The 21,100-nt window shown below is 33.7% G+C and overlaps 1 protein-coding gene across 1 annotated transcript in view; it reads left to right on the forward strand.

Annotated features, from left to right (window-relative positions):
- Window positions 1–21,100, forward strand: part of LOC107554364 (sodium channel protein type 8 subunit alpha-like) — a 54,467-nt gene that overhangs the window by 4,849 nt on the left and 28,518 nt on the right. Inside the window, exon 2 of the mRNA XM_016236853.1 lies at window positions 6,348–6,785. Within this exon, the coding sequence (XP_016092339.1) occupies window positions 6,348–6,785 (438 nt within the window). The remainder of the gene's footprint in view (window positions 1–6,347; window positions 6,786–21,100) is intronic.

Consider the following 21,100-nt stretch of genomic DNA (forward strand, 5'->3'; position numbering starts at 1 on the left):
ATTGGTCCCTCTAAGCGAGATCCCAATTTCGTCAGTCATCCGACGTGACGTCGGGAGTGACCGACTGAAAGGGAACCACTTATGCATTTTTTAAATCAAAAGTTGTTTCTGTTTGCACTGTGAACTAATCAGGGTCATTATAGTTAACTAAAACTACATTCTAAAATAACAAACAAACAAAATAAATAAATAAAATAAACATTGACTGAAATAAAATTAAATATTTAAAGATCTTAAACTTATTTTATTTCAGCTGCAAAGCAACATTTCTATTTTCATTTAGTTTAACTTGATGTACTAAAATTACTAAAACTGAAATAGATTTAAATAAAAAATGTAGTTGTATTAAAAACAATAACTAATAAAAATTAGTGCTGTCAAACGATTAATCGCGATTCATTGCAGTCAAAATAAAAGTTTTTATTTACATGATATATGTGTGTGTACTGTGTATATTTATTATGTATATATAAATACAAACACATGCATGTATTTATTTAAGAAAAATATTATATGTTTATATATTAAATATATTTCTATATAATATAAAATATAAGAATATGAATATATAAATGCATAAACATGTAAATATTTTAAATATATATACTGCATGTGTTTGTATTTATATATACATAATAAATATACACAGTACACATAAATATAAAATGTTAAGAAAAACTTTTATTTTGGATGCGATTAATCGCGATTAATCATTTAACAGCACTAATAAAAATGACAAAAACACACAACAAAATTACTAAAACTTTGACTAAAATTAAAATGTAAAATACAAAAAATAAAAACTTAAAGATTAAAAAAATGCAAAAAAAAACTTTAGTAGTGTCTCAGTGATGCTGCAATAACACTGGAACTAACATGAACGAATAATGAAAAATTGTGGTTTTATTAACTAAGAACTAAGATGTTAGTTCATGTTGACTCATGCATTAGAACGAATGTGAACATGAAACTTTATTAAAGTGCTACTGGCTATTTCTAAGACGTAACTCGGGAAAAACGAAGATGGAGAGTCACTGGAAGGTTCCTGTGACCTCTGGGCTTCAGCGGCAAATGCAATTATTGAAAAGTCAGCAAGAGGCTTACGAATAATTTACCGTTTACAGTAATCAAGTGAACTAAACACTGTCTTGGAAACTGATCCACAGAGGAAATGTAACCGGAGCAGCGGGTCCCCTATTAGGATGCCAAGTGCGTATTTGTGACGTCTAACCTGAGACAGAACAACACTGACTTCAGCTGCAAATCACACAGACAGACTTTGGATCTGTGTTCTGTGAGGTTTATGGGTTCATCTTTGTAGCTAATCAATACTGTAATTGTTTTATGTTGTATATCTGTTTGAATGCACTTCAAGCACACATTTAAAGACTTTACAGTGTAATTTATTGATTAATATTAAGCATAATGCGGCTAAAAATAACAGCACTTGTGCAAATAAATGTCAACAAATGGACACTACTGTTCAAAAGCTTGAGGTCAGCAACAAATGTTAAAGAAATAAACACTTTTATTCAGCAAGGATGCATTAGTGTTATTTTAGCGTAATTGAGATGCTATTATAGTTTTAATCAGGGTTATAACATACTTTATTTCAGCTAGTTGCCAAGGCAAAATTTCTTATATAGATTATATGGACATATTTAAAAAAGAAAAATGACACGACAAATATTTCTAAAACTTTAATACATTTCTAAAACTAAAATTAATTTAAAAAAAAATAAATACCAATTTAAAATATTAATAAAAAGTGATACTAAGATAACCCTGGTTTTTATTAATATTTTCAATTCATTTTTTATTTTTGTATTTTCTGTTTTCATTCATTTTAGTTGAAGTTGTAGTAATTATGTCATTTTTAATTATTTTAGTTTTTATTCATTTTATTTAGCACATTAAGTTAAACTAAATGAAAATTATAAGTATCGGCTTTTATTTATTTATTTACTTACTATAATAAGCCTGGCATTGAATTTATAAAAAGTGACACTAATAAACAGTAAATGCTTTTTATTTTTATTTTTTAACTCTGTTCATCTGGGAATCCTGAAAAAACAGTTTCCACAAAAATATTGTGCAGCACAACTGTTTTCAACATTGATAATAATCAGAAATGTTTCTCGAGCAGCAAATCAGCATATTATACTGATTTCTGAAGATCATGTGACACTGAAGACTGCAGTAATGATGCTGAAAATACAGCTTTGATCTCAGAAATAAATTACAATTTACTATATATTCACACAGAAAACAGCTATTTTAAATTGTAATAATATTTCACATTTTTACAGCATTTTTGATCAAATTAAGGCAGCCTCGGTGAGCAGAAGAGATCTTACTGTTCCCAAACCTCCAGATTACAGTATTTTAAGAGTGCGTTGACAGATGTGCGTCTGTAAACACAGCCAGAGGGAAGGTGATCTGATCTCGCTCTGAACTATAGAGTTTGCTAATGCAAACATCACTGGTATAGTCATGCATAAATGCAGTATTTCAGCGTGAAGCACAATGTGCATCGAGTACAAAATCAGTGCCGGTGAGTTTTGCAGTCAAACCCCACGCACTCTCTGCAAGCATCTACAGCAGCAGTTTACCAATATGCCATGTTTACAAGAGCTGATGTTAATTTAGTCTCTAATTAACCTTTGAGTGGCGCAGCCCGCCGTCGCTCTGATATTTGTGACTCTGAAGTGAGGTTTGCACCAGGGCAACGGCAGCAGCAGCAGCAGCAGCTCTCAGGAACAATGCCACGCCGTGTGATTGAACATGTGACTCCACAACTCGCTTTTGTGCAGGTGACCGAAACAATGTGCTGCTATGGCAACAGTTTTGGCCGACAGACAGCCGACAGGGCAGCTGCACGCTCTGATTCAGACTCTCTTTCATGTGCATTTGAGTTTTCACATGGGGATGTTGTTATATTTTGTTTGTATGACATTGTGATTTAGCTTAATCCGTCGTGGTTTACAGTAGCTCAACTCTTGGTATTGCAAATGTAAAGAATCTCTCTGGATGGGTTTAGCATTTTATTTCATGAATTAAAAATAGTGAACATTTACATTGCCTTGATGGTATGCATTTTTATTTTGTTTTATGCAATTAAACACTAGGCATTTATATTATTTCTGCAGTGTATGACTTACATTGCATTGAAGATATAGTTTTGAATATTTTTTATTAATGCATTCAAATACTAGATTTATATATTATTTTTCACATTGCATTTATATACATTTTAATTTTATTTCATGCATACATGCAAATACTAGATATTTATACTGTCTCTGCAGTGTATGGCTTACAGTGCATTGAATATATTTGTATGATATATTTTATTTTATTTCATACAATTAAATATTAGACTTTAATATTGTTTCTTACATTGCATTGAAGACACACATTTTTATTTTATTTCATGCATTCAGATACTAGACATTTATATTATTTCTGCAGTGTATGACTTACATTTTATTGAAGATTTTTTTTTCATTTTATGCATTCAGATACCAGACATTTACAGTATTTCTTGCATTGAAGATATACTTTGTCAATTTTATTTAATGCATTTAAATACTAGACTTTTATATTATATCTTACATTGCACTGGAGATTTAATTCTTTAATTGTATTTAATGCATTTAAATGTTAGACTTTTATATTATTTTTTTGCTATATTATCTATCTATCTATCTATCTATCTATCTATCTATCTATCTATCTATCTATCTATCTACTTTTATTTCTTATGTTGCATTGAAAATATACTTCAAGCTCTAAAATATTTTATTTTGTAGAAATTGCTTTTTGTGAAAACAAAGTATTTACAACCTGGTGATTGATTGGTAATAAAAGTATAAATCAAGAAGAACGTTCAGTTATTGAATCATGGAATAAAATTTTTTTAAATTATTTTTTATAACTATTTAAATAGATTTTATTTAATTATTTGAATATGTTGAAAGTTAGCAGATATGTCATTAATTGTCATTATGCTTAAATTAGACACAACAAAGTTGGAAATAAGCTAAAAAAGTAAAAATGAAGATTTAGTTAAAAAATCTATTTTTTAGCTAAAATCATATTTCTTTGCCATTTCTATTCATGAACAGGGTCCTCATGATGTTGCATAGCCTGCATATACTGTAAAATGTGTGTGTGTGTGTGTGTGTGTGTGTGTGCTTGTGTTAATATTATTAGCTTGACATTTCTGTGAAATCTGTGTTTTGTAAGCGCTGTTTTGTGAGAAATCTTGTGTAATTGAGTGTCCTCAGGGAAGGGGATTCCGAGCGTCAGACTTTTAATAATTTTGATTGGCTTCTTTCATTCATGAACTGCAGCCGAACAATTATTGCAGGAAATTGCAGGTGCTCACGACGCTAGAGTTGATTATCAGAGTGTGTGTGTAATCAAACACACACACACACATAAACACACACACACACAGTCCATTGAGCGAGGCCTGTCGACCCCCTCGGAGTGTGTAGGTGGTAGATGTGACATTTAAAACCAGTTCCACATCTCACCTGCTGTTTACAGGCCTCACAGTGACAAAACCGCCCCGTGTCACAGAACATGAGACCTTTACACAAGAACTGCAGCCTGACTCAGACGGATCTGAAATGCGACGCTTATTCTGAGCAGCTATAGAGCTCGACTGCCTACACGCAGTAGAACAGAAGAATAAAGTCATGCTGCGGTGCTTTGAGGACTAGTTAGGCGACTCTGTCATCGTTTATTCATTCCACACCTGTATGCCGCACAAAACATCTGACACGTTCACTCTCATAGCGTGAAGGTGTGCGCTGACACGATGCTGTCAGACTCATGAAAGCAGCACAAAAGCATCACAGATGATCGTTTATAGAACATTAGTGCACAAGTGGATTATTGTAGGTTTTGTGGAGAATGCCGGCCTCTGCTTACTGTAAACGTTCATTGCACTGTGACTGTTCTTCAAAAATGGCTTTTTCGCATGATGATGAAAGTCACAGGGTTTTAAAGGGTTTTTAAATTATTGATTTAATTTGTTTCTTTGACAGATGTCATTTTTTACTGAAGAACAAGGTTCTCACTGTAGGAGATCATTTTGAAAGTGTAATTTCTGGACCTGGAAAAGTCATGAAAAGTGTAGAACATTCAGTTATTAGAATTACAGAATGTAGTTATTTATAAATATTTATTATTTATTTATAGTTATTTGTTTTATTATGTATTAAATTGCCACTCCTTGTTTCTGTAAATAAAAAGTTAGAAAATAAGCAGATTTATCATTAATTAAATTAATTAAAACATTAATTAAAAATAACACAAAACAAGTTTGAAAATCAAGATTTAGTAAGCTAAAATTGTTTTATTTTAATTTGTTTCCTTAACAGCTGTGATTTCTATGTGTGAGTATACACACACACACACGCACTCACACATTCTCACACACACACTCACACATTCTCACACACACACACACACACACACTCTCTCTCACACACACACACTCACACACACACACACACACACACACACACACACACACACACACACACACACACACTCACACACACACACACACACGCACACACACACTCACACACACACACACAAACTCTCTCACACACACAGTCACACACACACACATTCTCTCACACACACACACACACACTCTCTCTCTCACACACCCACTGGCGAAGGGGCGGCGATTAAGGGACAGGGTGATGATGATAATTAGGGGGAGGCAGCCGACTCGTCACAATATATACTGAAAAAAATTTAGTTGACAAACTTTCAATTTTTTTTAATGTAGCTAAAATAAATTGTTTGCAACCGCTTACCTTAAAAACATTTTGTATAATTTTTTTCAGTGTGTGTGTGTATATATATATATATATGCATATAGTCATTAATTTTTTTATTAAACATGTTTTTAAACCTTTTTAAAAAAAATTTTATCTAGTAGAAATTGCTATTGCTGTGAATTAAAAAATATCATAAACTAGGGAAGTCATGGAAATTAATTGGTAGTCAAAAGTGTAAATCATGAACAGCAGTCAGTCATTGGAATTATCAAATTAAATTATAATTGCTGTATTTAATTGTTTTAATATATCTCCATTTTTAGTTTCTGTAAATTAAAAGACTGAAAATGAGCATCTTTTTCATTATAGCAGAAGCTTTGTCATGAATCAGAAACATCTTCAAAAAGCTTTAGAAATGCTGGTTTGGAGCTTATAATAGAAGAGCTGCTGGTTTGAGTCAAACTACAAGTGGATTTGCAGAGATTGAGTGTGTTCTTCACAGCTCTTCTCTGAGTGCTGTGCTTCTTCTCCTCTCCTCAGGTCTTGAACCTCTTCTTGGCGTTGCTCCTGAGCTCCTTCTGCGCAGACAACCTCTCATCTCCGGACGAGGACGGCGAAATGAACAACCTGCAGATCGCCATCGCTCGCATCCAGCGCGGGATGCAGTGGCTCCGGCAGGCGCTCTGCGACTTCTTCAACGGGAACTTCAAGCGGCGCCGGCAGAAGGCCAAGGAGGCCAAAGCCATGCTGAAGCTGAAGAGACTGAGCCAGCAGACGCACTGGGCCGAGGGCAACGGGACAGCCGTCATCGAGCGTGCCTCCGAGGACGACAGCTACATGACCAACCCCAACCTCACCATCAGCGTCCCCATCGCGCCCGGAGAGTCCGACCTGGAGTTCCCCGAGGAAGAGGAGGAGGAGGAGGAGGAAGATGAGGCCAGCGAGAGCGAGGAGGAGGAGCAAGAGGAGACCAAACCGGTGAGTGAAAGAAACTGAATCATGCACACTTACCAGGGCTAATTACGTCTTATATATGGGTCAAAGACGTTAAGATGTCCGCATCAAAAGAAATGTACAAAAAGTGATTTTATGTCCATAGAAAGCATGTTAAATGTAAGTAAAGTGTCTACTTTTAAGGTTTCAAATACGTTTTTGGAGAATAAAATGTCAAAATTTGGTTGAAATAATGTTACATTGTCATTCAGTGTACCACAATATGCTTACAACATGCTTATTCTGATGTGTACATAATAAAATATATAAAAGAATAAGGGAGCATATAAAATTTTATTGTGTTTTAAATGAGTAAAAAATTCTTACTGACAAATGGGCAAAACCTAGGATCATGGCACATTTTAAAAGTGTAAAATTACGACTAATTAGTATTTGGAGTGAAAGTAATTAGCATTTTAATATGTCATAAAGTGATTTGTCGTAAATATGCCTGACGAGATTGTTACACTGAATGACATTTTAGTGGCTCTCTTCTGTAAATCAGGGGAAAATGTATGATATTTATTTTTTGCTCAGAAAAACAAAAACAAAATGGCAATTAAATTAAATTAAACCAAAAACTTTTACATTTTTTAAAAAAATAAAAAATATTGTTTTTATGCTTAAACCCTTTTTCGTCTTTGACCCATATACAGTTTTTAACATTTATTTGTTTTTGGGCCATTATGCTTTGGCACCAGTGTTGGGTAAGTTACTCTAAAAAAGTAATTAATTACTAGTTACTAATTACATCTTCAACAGTGTAATTAGATTACTGTACAAATTACTCTCTCCAAAAAGTATTTAACTACTTATTACTAGTGCTGTCAAACGATTAATTGCATCCAAAATAAATGTTTTTGTTTACATAATATATATGTGTGTGTGTTGTGTATATGTATATATACAGACACACACATACAGCATATATTTAGAAAATATTTACATGTATATATTTATATCCATATGAATTATATCATGTATAAATATATTTAATATATATACATAACATATTTTTCTTAAATATATGCATGCATGTGTGTGTATTTATATATACATAATAAATATACACAGTACACACACATATATTATGTAAACAAAATCTTTTATTTTGGATGCGATTAATCACGATTAATCATTTGACAGCACTACTAATTACTTTCTAAATCCTGTATCAACCTCGACAAGTTAATGAACGATACAAGGATAGACATGAAACGTTCTTTTAATTCTTTCAAATAAATAATATATAACTACAGAAATTATTCTGGTCACACTTTAGATTAGCATCCAATTCTCACTATTAACTAACTATTAACTATTAAATAAATATACTTTTGCCCCGATATACTCCTAATTACTGCTTATTAATATTTAGTAAAGTAGTTGTTGACAATTATGTTTAAGAATTGGATAGGATTAAAGATTTAGGTCTTGCAGAATAAAACATTAATATGTGCTTTTTAAATAAAAATAAACAGCCAATATCCCAGTAATACATGCATATAAATACATGTTCACGTTTACAGTAAGATCGTGTGCGCATACAACGCTCTGCACTTACTCCTGATTTCTCTCAATATGGCAACACCAGAGCTGTCAGTCAATACATGAGAAACAAAGTAACTGGTGTTACTTATTTGAAAAAGTAGTCCTTCTAAATTAAAAAGTAATGCATTACTTTACTAGTTACTTTAAAAAGTAATCTGATTACGTAACTCGTGTTACTTGTAATGCATGATCCTCAGCACTGTTGAGGACAGCTGCAGATAACAGTGTCCGGCTGGCCTCAGATCAGCCTCATCCGCTCCTGTTAGCGTCTTCTGTTCGTCTGGCTCTGTTCCTCCGAGCCGAGCGTCTCTGTCTCTTCACCCGGTCAGACGAGGTCGAGCACACAGAGACTAATAAGTAGCTCTCAGGCGAATGTGAATCGCAGTTATGAACGCCCACGCGCAACTGCTATTTTCTCCTGCGTCTTCATCCGGAGATGTTTTCCCTTCATGCATGCCGTGTGTTCGCTGCATGTCATGGACAGATTTATTTGTGTTTCATGTGTACATGAGAACATATTGGCCAGACTGAGTAATCAACAGTGTAATTAGATTACTGTACAAATTACTCTCTCCAAAAAGTATTTAACTACTTATTACTAGTGCTGTCAAACGATTAATTGCATCCAAAATAAATGTTTTTGTTTACATAATATATATGTGTGTGTGTTGTGTATATTTATTATGTATATATACAGACACACACATACAGCATATATTTAGAAAATATTTACATGTATATATTTATATCCATATGAATTATATCATGTATAAATATATTTAATATATATACATAACATATTTTTCTTAAATATATGCATGCATGTGTGTGTATTTATATATACATAATAAATATACACAGTACACACACATATATTATGTAAACAAAATCTTTTATTTTGGATGCGATTAATCACGATTAATCATTTGACAGCACTACTAATTACTTTCTAAATCCTGTATCAACCTCGACAAGTTAATGAACGATACAAGGATAGACATGAAACGTTCTTTTAATTCTTTCAAATAAATAATATATAACTACAGAAATTATTCTGGTCACACTTTAGATTAGCATCCAATTCTCACTATTAACTAACTATTAACTATTAAATAAATATACTTTTGCCCCGATATACTCCTAATTACTGCTTATTAATATTTAGTAAAGTAGTTGTTGACAATTATGTTTAAGAATTGGATAGGATTAAAGATTTAGGTCTTGCAGAATAAAACATTAATATGTGCTTTTTAAATAAAAATAAACAGCCAATATCCCAGTAATACATGCATATAAATACATGTTCACGTTTACAGTAAGATCGTGTGCGCATACAACGCTCTGCACTTACTCCTGATTTCTCTCAATATGGCAACACCAGAGCTGTCAGTCAATACATGAGAAACAAAGTAACTGGTGTTACTTATTTGAAAAAGTAGTCCTTCTAAATTAAAAAGTAATGCATTACTTTACTAGTTACTTTAAAAAGTAATCTGATTACGTAACTCGTGTTACTTGTAATGCATGATCCTCAGCACTGTTGAGGACAGCTGCAGATAACAGTGTCCGGCTGGCCTCAGATCAGCCTCATCCGCTCCTGTTAGCGTCTTCTGTTCGTCTGGCTCTGTTCCTCCGAGCCGAGCGTCTCTGTCTCTTCACCCGGTCAGACGAGGTCGAGCACACAGAGACTAATAAGTAGCTCTCAGGCGAATGTGAATCGCAGTTATGAACACCCACGCGCAACTGCTATTTTCTCCTGCGTCTTCATCCGGAGATGTTTTCCCTTCATGCATGCCGTGTGTTCGCTGCATGTCATGGACAGATTTATTTGTGTTTCATGTGTACATGAGAACATATTGGCCAGACTGAGTAAAAGGCTTGAGGTTAAACCCACTGAAACACAGCCTACGGTGTGTGTGTGTGTGTGTGTGTGTGTGTCTGTATGTGTGTGTGTGTGTGTGTGTGTGTGTGTGAAATCAACAGATGCACATGAACTCATGAGTTATTAGGAAAGACTTTGCATGAAATTCACATACATATGTACAATGTATACAATGTAAAGCAGTGAGTGTACAGCTTGTATAACAGTGTAAATTTGCTGTCCCCTCCAAATAACTCAACACACAAATGTCCAAATTGGGCCCAAAGTGTCAATATTATTTTCCAGCTCTGCCTTAACCCTCTTGGGTATGGAGTTCATCAGAGCTTCACAGGTTGCCACTGGAGTCCTCTTCCACTCCTCCACGCCGACATCACGGAGCTGGTGGATGTTAGAGACCTTGAGATGCTCAATAGGGTTTAGGTCTGGAGACATGCTTGGCCAATCCATCACCTTTACCCTCAGCTTCTTTAGCAAGGCAGATATTTATAAGTATTATTATTTTTTAATATTAAAATTTTTCTTTTAACATTTTGTATTTTTAATATAGTTTTTATTTTTATATTTCCATTTTAAATTATTTGTAATATTTTATATCATTTTTTAATATTTCTGTTTTTAAATATTTGTAATTTTTAATACGTCAATATAGTTTATAATTTTTGTATTTTCTGTTTTCATTTTAATTTTAGTTCAGTTTTAGCCATTTAGTTGTGTTTTTCGTTATTTATGTATTTATTTATTGTTATTTCAGTTTTATTTTTTAGTTATTTTAATATATGAAGTTAAACTAAATGAAGATGAGACGTGTTGCTTAAGCAGCTAGCTGAAATAAAATAAAAGTTAAAGTTTTCTTTTTATATTTAATTTTATTTCAGTTATTATTATTATTTTATTTCAAGTAACATTTTTTTTTATAGTTATATGTTTATTTTTGGTTAACAGTAAAATCCATGGTGGTGAATGTGTCTTAGCCTTATATTTTCTTAAATATTTTTTTGTATTTCCTTTATTTTATTTTTTGTATTTTCATTTTAATTCTAGTTTATGTATTTTTTTTATTCTGTTGTTTTTATTCATTTTTATTTCAAGTTATTTTAGTGCATCAGGTTAAACTACTGTAAAGGAAAATGAGAAATGTCGTTTTGGCAGCTATAGCTGGAATAAAATAAGTTAAATTTTTTCACATTTCATTTTATTTCATTTAACATTTATTTAATTTTCAGTTAAAAGAAAAAAAGTTCTTTAATGGTTGCCAGTTCAGTTAAAAACCCCAGTCCTGTGTGCGGTCAGTCTCAAACCACTGAAAGCATGACGAACTCTTCAACAGCGAGGCATTTATTAATGGGGAAGTCGTGGCCTAATGGTTAGAGAGTCGGACTCATTGTGGGTTCGAGTCTCATACCGGCAGGGATTGAAGGTGGGGGGAGTGAATGTATAGCGCTCTCTCCCACCTTCAATACCACGACTGAGGAGCCCTTGAGCAAGGCACCGAACCCCCAACTGCTCCCCGGGCGCCGCAGCATAAATGGCTGCCCACTGCTCCGGGTGTGTGTTCACGGTTTGTGTGTGTTCACTGCTGTGTGTGTGCACTTAGGATGGGTAAATGCAGAGCACTAATTCCGAGTATGGGTCACCATACTTGGCCACATGTCACGTCACTAATCACCAGATCAATTAGACTCAGAGGCGTTCTGACTGAAAGTGCGTGTGATTTTCATGACTTCTCTAAGAGCTTTTCCGTGAATGACTGGGATCCTCTCTCTGTTTGAAATGAATCTTGTAGTCGCGCACCTGTGATGAAGCAGTTTCTTTTTCGTCTCTTTAATCTTTCACTACACCTGTTCTGCCTCATTCTGTGCACCTTTTATCTTTTCGTTTAGCTGTTCTTTTATCTTGCGCCACACCTGTCCTCTCTCGCTCGATCTTCCGCTGTCCTTTCTCTCGTATCTCGTGTTGTTTTCCCTCCCGGCACAGATTATCTGGGTTTCCCCGAATCACAAACGCACTGTAAAGCTTAGTAATAGTCCAGAACTTTCTCCGTCTTTAATCATCATGAGATGTGGGAAGCACATGAGGATGTTTGTTCAGAACAGCTTCTATTTCTGGTGTCATTAATAAGAGGTGTTCTGCTTTCTATATGAATACGGGTGTAAGAGTGACGCAAACGCCCCGGAGACTTAAATTATACTGTACTTTTGCATTTCCTCAAGATTTGCATTTTCATTTTATATCTCTGAGCTCTTACTGTATGACAACTACTGACTCATTTGTGTCTGGTGTTATTTTTAGGAATTTAATGAGGAATTTCATTTAATTTAATTTTAAATTTTTTTTCATAATACTAATATTTATCTGTTTATTTATTTATATACATACTAATATTAATACTGTATGTGTTTGTTAGATAGTTAATAGATAGCTAATAGATAGTTAGACAGATAGATATTAATTTACAGTTTGTAGACTGATACTAATATACATTTATTTATTTATTTATTTTGACACTAATACTAATATACATTTATTTAAGTATCTTAGGTATACTAATATGATTTTCATGACTTCTCTAAGAGCTTTTCCGTGAATGACTGGGATCCTCTCTCTGTTTGAAATGAATCTTGTAGTCGCGCACCTGTGATGAAGCAGTTTCTTTTTAGTCTCTTTAATCTTTCACTACACCTGTTCTGCCTCATTCTGTCCACCTTTTATCTTTTCGTTTAGCTGTTCTTTTATCTTGCGCCACACCTGTCCTCTCTCGCTCGATCTTCCGCTGTCCTTTCTCTCGTATCTCGTGTCGTTTTCCCTCCCGGCACAGATTATCTGGGTTTCCCCGAATCACAAACGCACTGTAAAGCTTAGTAATAGTCCAGAACTTTCTCCGTCTTTAATCATCATGAGATGTGGGAAGCACATGAGGATGTTTGTTCAGAACAGCTTCTATTTCTGGTGTCATTAATAAGAGGTGTTCTGCTTTCTATATGAATACGGGTGTAAGAGTGACGCAAACGCCCCGGAGACTTAAATTATACTGTACTTTTGCATTTCCTCAAGATTTGCATTTTCATTTTATATCTCTGAGCTCTTACTGTATGACAACTACTGACTCATTTGTGTCTGGTGTTATTTTTAGGAATTTAATGAGGAATTTCATTTAATTTAATTTTAAATTTTTTTTCATAATACTAATATTTATCTGTTTATTTATTTATATACATACTAATATTAATACTGTATGTGTTTGTTAGATAGTTAATAGATAGCTAATAGATAGTTAGACAGATAGATATTAATTTACAGTTTGTAGACTGATACTAATATACATTTATTTATTTATTTATTTTGACACTAATACTAATATACATTTATTTAAGTATCTTAGGTATACTAATATTTATTTATTTATTTTATACAAATATGTATATGGCTTTTAATTATATGGATTTTAATTATGTATATGTGTACTAATATTTATTTATTTATAGGTATAAAAATGCTAATATACATTTGTTTATTTATACATATACTAATATTAATCTACATTTGTTTGTTTGTTTATAGACACACTAATACAAGTAATTATTTATTTATTCTGTGATTGATATAATAATACTTATATACGTTTATTTAATTATTTATAGGTATATGTTTGTTTATATTATTGATATAGTATTTATTTATTTAAATAATAGTATACATCTTTTTAATTATTTATAGCTATAGTAATATTTATTTATTTACTTACCATAACACAAATACAATAAACATTTATTTAATATTGATAAGTGTACTAATATTTATTTATTTATTTACCATAATACAAATACAATAATCATTTATTTAATATTGATAAGTGTACTAATATTTTTTTATGTAATGTTTATTCATTTATTTATAGATAGATAGATAGATTTGCTTTTGTTTCTTTGTTTCTTTGTTTGTTTATATTTGGTGGCATTATTTAAACTAAACCACAACACTCACAACATAAACTTGTGAGTGTTGTGGTTTGTAATGGATGTGTTGCAGGAGTGTGTGGTTTTGTGTTGGTTGGTTTGTTGGTTTTCGCAGCGCTGTAATGTCAGAGCGTCGCCGCTGGGCTCCGAGACGACAGGATCACACTTGAATCACTGAACACAGCAGTCAGACAAACACAAGCAGACACACATGACCCAACATCACCATCACACACATCACATCAAACCTGAGCGCTCCGCGTTCACCTGAAGAAACCTCACGGCTTCACATTAACCACCGTACAAAATACATTTGGACACAAATGCTGCTGTTGGAGCTTGAGTTGTTATATACCTAGAAACAAAAATAAAATTTATTATATTTATTTATTTATTTGTCAATATACTTAAAGGCAGGGTAGGTGATTTGTTTCAAAAACATTTTTTGTTATACTGGGTGAAAGTCTCTTCACATGTCGATAGCACTCATTAATGTATGTGGTTTAACTTAGTAATGAAAAAATAACGCAATTAAAATATTTTAACGCAGTTAACGCACTGGCCCCGCCTCCAGACCTGTAAGCCATCTTACAGTTCCTACAGTTGACTCTTGACAAATATGATGCAGGGCAACAACTTCATTAATGCAGTTATGCCCTAAAATTCAAGATATTGGTGCAAAAATGCCCCTGTATGTGTTTTTGTCTCATATTTATATCAAACGATAAGTGATATCACACGAGCAGCGAGAGCAATATCACACGAGTGATGATTTTGTCATGAATATCACGAGTTTAAATGTGATTTTATACAAGAGTTCAGTAAATATGAAGTTGATATTGTCTTATATTTTAAACAAAATATTATGTGTTTTTGCTGAATTTTGCAAAGAATATATTTCCTTTAAAGCCATAGCTGTGCGTCTCCGAGCAATACAGCGGTGTTTAGTTTCTGAATGAATCCGCGTTTTGAACGAATCGTGTGAATCAATGATTCAAAGCCCATTCGTGAGTGAACCGCTTACTTGTTTCCCGAGTGAATCAGCCGTTAGAACGAATCATAAAGGCATTTATCGCCACCTGCTGGCAGATTAGTTTCTTATTTAGAGTATCATTTCATTAAAAAAAAAATTATAATAATAATAAACATTAAAGGGATAGTTTACCCCAAAATTAAAATTTTTTCCATAATTTTCTCACCTTCATGTCGTTTCAAACCTTTCTTTTGTGGAACATAAAAGAAGGTATTTTGAAGACTGTTGGTAGCAAAGCTGTTTTCAAGGATTCAAGGATTCAAAGCGTTTATTGTCATATGTCCAGTGAGGAAATCAAGTTTCACTGAGCAATGAAATTCTCACTTTGCTCTCCACAATGAATTTCAAGACAAGTGCAAAAATATACACACATACACAAACTATACAGACATAGTTTTGGGTAATGACTTTAATTCTATGAACAAAAAATGCTGAGATGTTTCTCAGATTATCTTTTTTTTGTGTTCCATAGTTTATGTTAGGCCTTTGTGGCCTAAATGTTTAGGCTACAAAGCCATTTTATGTTGAATCAAAAACAAATATTCCTTTCTAAAGCTACAATTTGTAATGTCTACTTGATTCTTTCTCATTTAACACAAAAATAGCTTTAAATAATCTTTTGTGGGCATTTTCCCAGTCAAATTTATTTTGCAATTAATTAGATTAATTAATTGAAACATCATGTAATTAATTAGATTAAAAATTGTAATCGACGGACAGCCCTAATTTATATTTATTTATATCGTCTGTGGAAGGTGTAGGACCCAAAAAACGTCGTCCAATCAAAATGTTCGGTCCGAACATTACGATAGGCTGTCCTGCCTGCCTGTCAAATATGTATTTGCATACCTCTATGCAGACATGATATGCATTAGCGCGTTCCAGCGAGAATGAAAGGTGCTATTATTGTAATATTTTGTGCTTTGTACTGTAATGTTTTCTCACCGGTAAATGAGACGTGAGGTAATCTGACAGCATTGCATTCAATCCTGCACCAAAGCCGCCTCTCGTCGTGTCGCAGGTTAGTCTCTGCTCTGACGGAGCGCGTTCATGTGTTTTGAAGGAGGCGTGGCTTTGCACAGGGATTACGCCGGGAGGGTGGGGATCTTGCTTTCAAAGCTAACTTGCTATCGCTAGCCTTTCCGAAATCACCTACCCTACCTTTAACTACCTTTTTATTTGCTTGTTTGTTTCCTCAAAGACATAATAATACTAATATTTAATTATTTATTTGTTTAATTATAGATATACTAATATTTAGGTAGTTAGTTGTATATTTATAGATTTACTGCGATAATACTAATATTTAATTATTTAGTTAGTTGTTTATTATATATTTTTTTAAATACTAAAATTAATATTTATTGATGGATTGCTTAATAGATAGATAGATAGACTGACATTATTATTTAGTTATTTGTTTGTTTGTTTATAAACAAATAGTAATAATCATTCATTCATTTATTAATTTATATATTACTATTAATATGCATGTAATTATTTTTTGAATATAATATTTATACATATTTTTAACAATCGCTTGTTGTCCAGTTTTGTTCTTTAACACATCCTGAACAACTAGATTTAGTATTACACAATTCACAGTTTCACCTCAAAAAGAGGTCAAATAAGCCTAATTAGAGCTTGTGCTCATCAAAAGCTGAAAACTGGAAACCATATGGCAACGTGTTGGAGTTTGACCTCAGGTTTCTGTTTGTGTGTCGCCGTCCATCCATCCATCTCCATGTCTTCTCTCTGTTGGTCTCTGTGCGTTTCTGTGTGTGTCTGAGTGTCTCTATCTGTCTCAGTGTGACTCAATGTGTCTCTGCATGTCTGTGTCTTGGTCTGTCTCAGTGTATCTCAGTGTGCCTCGATCTGTCTCAGTGTGTCTCTGAATGTCTCGGTGTGTCTCAATGTGTCTCTGCATTTCTCAGTCTGTCTTGGTCTGTCTCTGAGTGTCTTGGTGTGTCTCTTTTTGTCTCTGTGTGTCTCAATGTCTCTGTCTGTATCTGTGTGTCTCTGCATGTTTCTGTGTGTCTCAGTGTGTTTGTGTGTCTGAGTGTCTCTGTTTGTCTCAGTGAGTCTCTGAGTGTCTTGGTGTGTCTCTGTGTCCCTGTCTGTATCTGTGTGTCTCTTCGTGTTTCTGTGTGTCTCAGTGTGTTTATGTGTCTGAGTGTCGCTATCTGTCTATATGTGTCTCTGCATGTCTTGGTCTGTCTCAGTGTGTCTCTGTTTGTCACAGTGTGTCTGTGAGTGTCTCTGTATGTTTCTAAGTGTCTCTTGTTTGTCTCTGTGTGTTTGTGTGTGTCTCTATATGTCTGTCTGTCTCTGAGTGTATCTGCGTGTCTCAATGTGTCTCTGACAGTCTCTGCATGTCTCTGTGCATCTCTGTACATCTCCGTGTGTCTCCAAGTATCTCTGTGTGTTTGTGTGTGTCTCTGTATGTCTCTGATTGTCTCTTGTTTGTCTCTGTGTGTCTCAGTGCATCTCTGTGTATCTGGTGATTCTTCAGAGAAGACCCGAGCTCATTCTGAGAAACGCTAATATACTTCAAACTCTGATGACCCATAATTTGCCAGAATTAGATGCATTTGTTCTTCTACTCGCTTGCACATTGCTCTACTTGTGCCATGTGTGATTCTCGCTTTAGACTTTGTGATGATTTAGACATTTATGCGACTACATCACCTGCATATTGCATCAGAGAAACTAGGGCTGCACGATTAATCAAAAAAGTATTAGTATTAGTATTTCATATCCATATTGATATACAGTATAATAACAAAAGTTTTGCCAAATTGTGCAGTTCTATAAACAACAAAATTGTTTTTTTTTTCAAACAATTCGCTTTCACAGCTTTTATCAGAAAAAGTGCAATTAGATATTTTTCCCAAACCATACAACCCAAATAGAAACCGCATGACAATGTTTTCATCTTGTGTTCATCAGTACTACTCAGACAGACAGACGACAGTCAGTCAGACAGATCGGATCTCAGGTTTGCCCGGTAATAACGTGGTATGGATGTGTCCTACATCCTGGCTCTAATGGCATCATGTGATTCGATTGTGTTATTGATGTGTTTCTGTGTGACTGACAGACGTCGGCTCTCGGCAGGTGGAAGTGAAGTGTTGGGATTCGGTTTTTATTGATGCTCGTTCGCCTCAGTCTCTGTCGAATCAGCACGATTAGACAGCCGCTCGGCTGATGGCACTCAAACGGCTCTGATTTCATTTGATTCCAGTGCTGAATGCCACATCCAGGCTCTCGTAGCCCTGCAGGAGGTTATTTATAGGGCTTTTGTGGCGGTTTGCAGTGCTGGGATTCCTCACACACCGGCGAGAACCACATGCAAACTTGAGTTTGCGTGCAAGACGAACAAAGCTGTACGCTAATGGGCCGTCACGCTTTCTGACACGGACAAAATGCAGCGATATTGATGATGTAATGCTGAGCTCATTACCTGTTTACTGAGTGCTCAGAAAAAACAGATCATATTCCACTTCAATCTCATCAGATCATACAATAGCAGTGAAAAAACAGCCCTGAAGAGTCAGTAATTGGAGTAAAGGTTGTGTTTATTGTCAGAAGATGACTGAATGATTTAGGAAACGCTGATAAGTCTGTGTGTTTAAGGATTGCTGGTTGGATGTTAAAAATCTGATGTTAAGTGAGAATGGAAGCTAAATTAGGTTAAACTGATACAGTCGGGCCAATATCACATATCTGCTTTTGTCGTCTTCTTTTCTTCACTTTTTTTTTTTTTGGAAAAAAGCCTGAAAATGCCCAGAGCTGCAATTCCCAGAAGATTGCAAGCCTAAATAGATTCTAGAGAAAAAAAAACAGGTCATATTTCACCTTAAAATCAAGATAAAAACATTGCATTCATATTTTATTTGGCACAAAGAAAAATAAGCCTTTTTAATGACCATTAATTTTTTGTTGCATTGTAAAATTATTTTCATGACAACTAGCACAATTTTCACAATAAACACTAAAGAATTTAGTTAAATATTTTTAAAAAAATTAATATTCAGCAGAAATTAAAATGTGTAGATTATTTCAAGATAAAACATTGCATTTTATTTTGCACAAAGAATATGAAGCCTATTTTTATGGCAATTAATTTTTTATGACAATTAAATTTTGCATGACAATCAAGCACACATTTGCAACCAAAAAATGATCTTAATTAGTGTTTTTTGGGGTGTTGACAGCCCTTTTTCATTTAATTCAGCATAAATTAAAATGTTAAGCATTTATCATAATGACTATTTAAGTATTCAAAGTATCAAAGCAAATAAAGTAAATAAAGTAGTATGAATTTGGCAGGAAAATGTGCTGAAAATATTTATTTATTTGCTATTTTATTTTTATTTTTAAATGTGACCTGGACATGCTCAATCAATATTTTTGGTTTATTTTCCTTAAAGGGAAAGACATTTTAAATGCATATTCTTTGTCAGTGTTTAGAAGTAACTAGCATGTAATCCTTGCAGTCTACTAGACATGAACTACAAGCCACAAAATCCCTGTTTTACTTTCACAGGTCTGTCATGTTTGTTCCTGTGTCTCATATTCTCTCAGTTGTTCTCTTGTGTGGAACAATAGAGCTGCAGTGAGGCATGCATTCATTGTGTGGTCTTTTTATCATCCTGTGGAAGCCGTGGGCCGGTCTGGTGTTAAATTTCATTGGACACCCACATCACACACACACACACTCGGCGCTCCACTTAGCATGAGCCTTCTCTCATTTGAAGAGACGTGATGATGGACTGAGTGTGTCACAGTTTGACAAGGAAACGAAAGTCGCACCTGGAGACACGCTAACCTCTGAATACCAGAATAAATCACCGCTGCGCTGAACCGACTGGAATTACACACACACACACACACACACACACACACACACAAACAAAAACACACACACATCAATTGCTGCGGTTATATATGCACTTCTACATAATTCTGATGCTGTTAGACTGTAGTTTGAGACATCATCCTAAACACACAGAAAATCAACAGAGAGAAACACAGAGGCGAATAGAGAGGAGGAAAGGAGGAGAGTGGGTAGAAAATGTGATGGAAGAGGTGTAAATAAGATTTGACAGATAAACATTCATAGATTAATCACTATAAAACTGTCAGAGATACGTTTGGGCTTCACACACACACACACACACACACACACACACACACACACACACACACAAGCAATGCTTTCAACACTCTGCATTCAGAATATTAACCTCTGACCACATGACACACAATGAGGTTTCCACATTATCTTGTATTGACCGTCATTTTGAAGGATTAGATTTTGTTTGTTTGTTTGTTTATTTTATGTAGATAATAATACTAATTTACAAAATGTATTTATAGGCTTATGGATTTATTTTATGTATAGATATACTAACAGATTTGTTTATTATAATATCTAAAACTTGTAATATTTTTTATAATTTTTTTATAATTAATAATTATTTTATATTATTTAAATATACATATACTAATATACATACTAATACTAATTTACAATTTCTATTTTTTTATTTTGTATTTTATATTATTATTATAGACATGCTAATATACATTATTTATGTTCATTTATGTACATATGTTCATGTATTTACTTTATTTGTAGACATACTAATACAATTGTTTATTATTTATTTATTATAATTTTTAATAATATTTTAATTATTTATACTTTATAATTATTTTATAACTCTTACTTATTTATAAAAAGATATACTAAAACTAATTAACATTTACTGGTATACATAACATTTATTTTTACACACACTCACACACACACACACACACACACACACACACGTGTGTGTGTGTGTGTGTGTGTGTGTGTGTGAGAGAGAGAGAG

The sequence above is a fragment of the Sinocyclocheilus grahami genome, unplaced genomic scaffold (genome assembly GCF_001515645.1).
Source record: "Sinocyclocheilus grahami isolate Dianchi unplaced genomic scaffold, SAMN03320097.WGS_v1.1 scaffold499.1, whole genome shotgun sequence".
Taxonomy (NCBI): domain Eukaryota; kingdom Metazoa; phylum Chordata; class Actinopteri; order Cypriniformes; family Cyprinidae; genus Sinocyclocheilus; species Sinocyclocheilus grahami.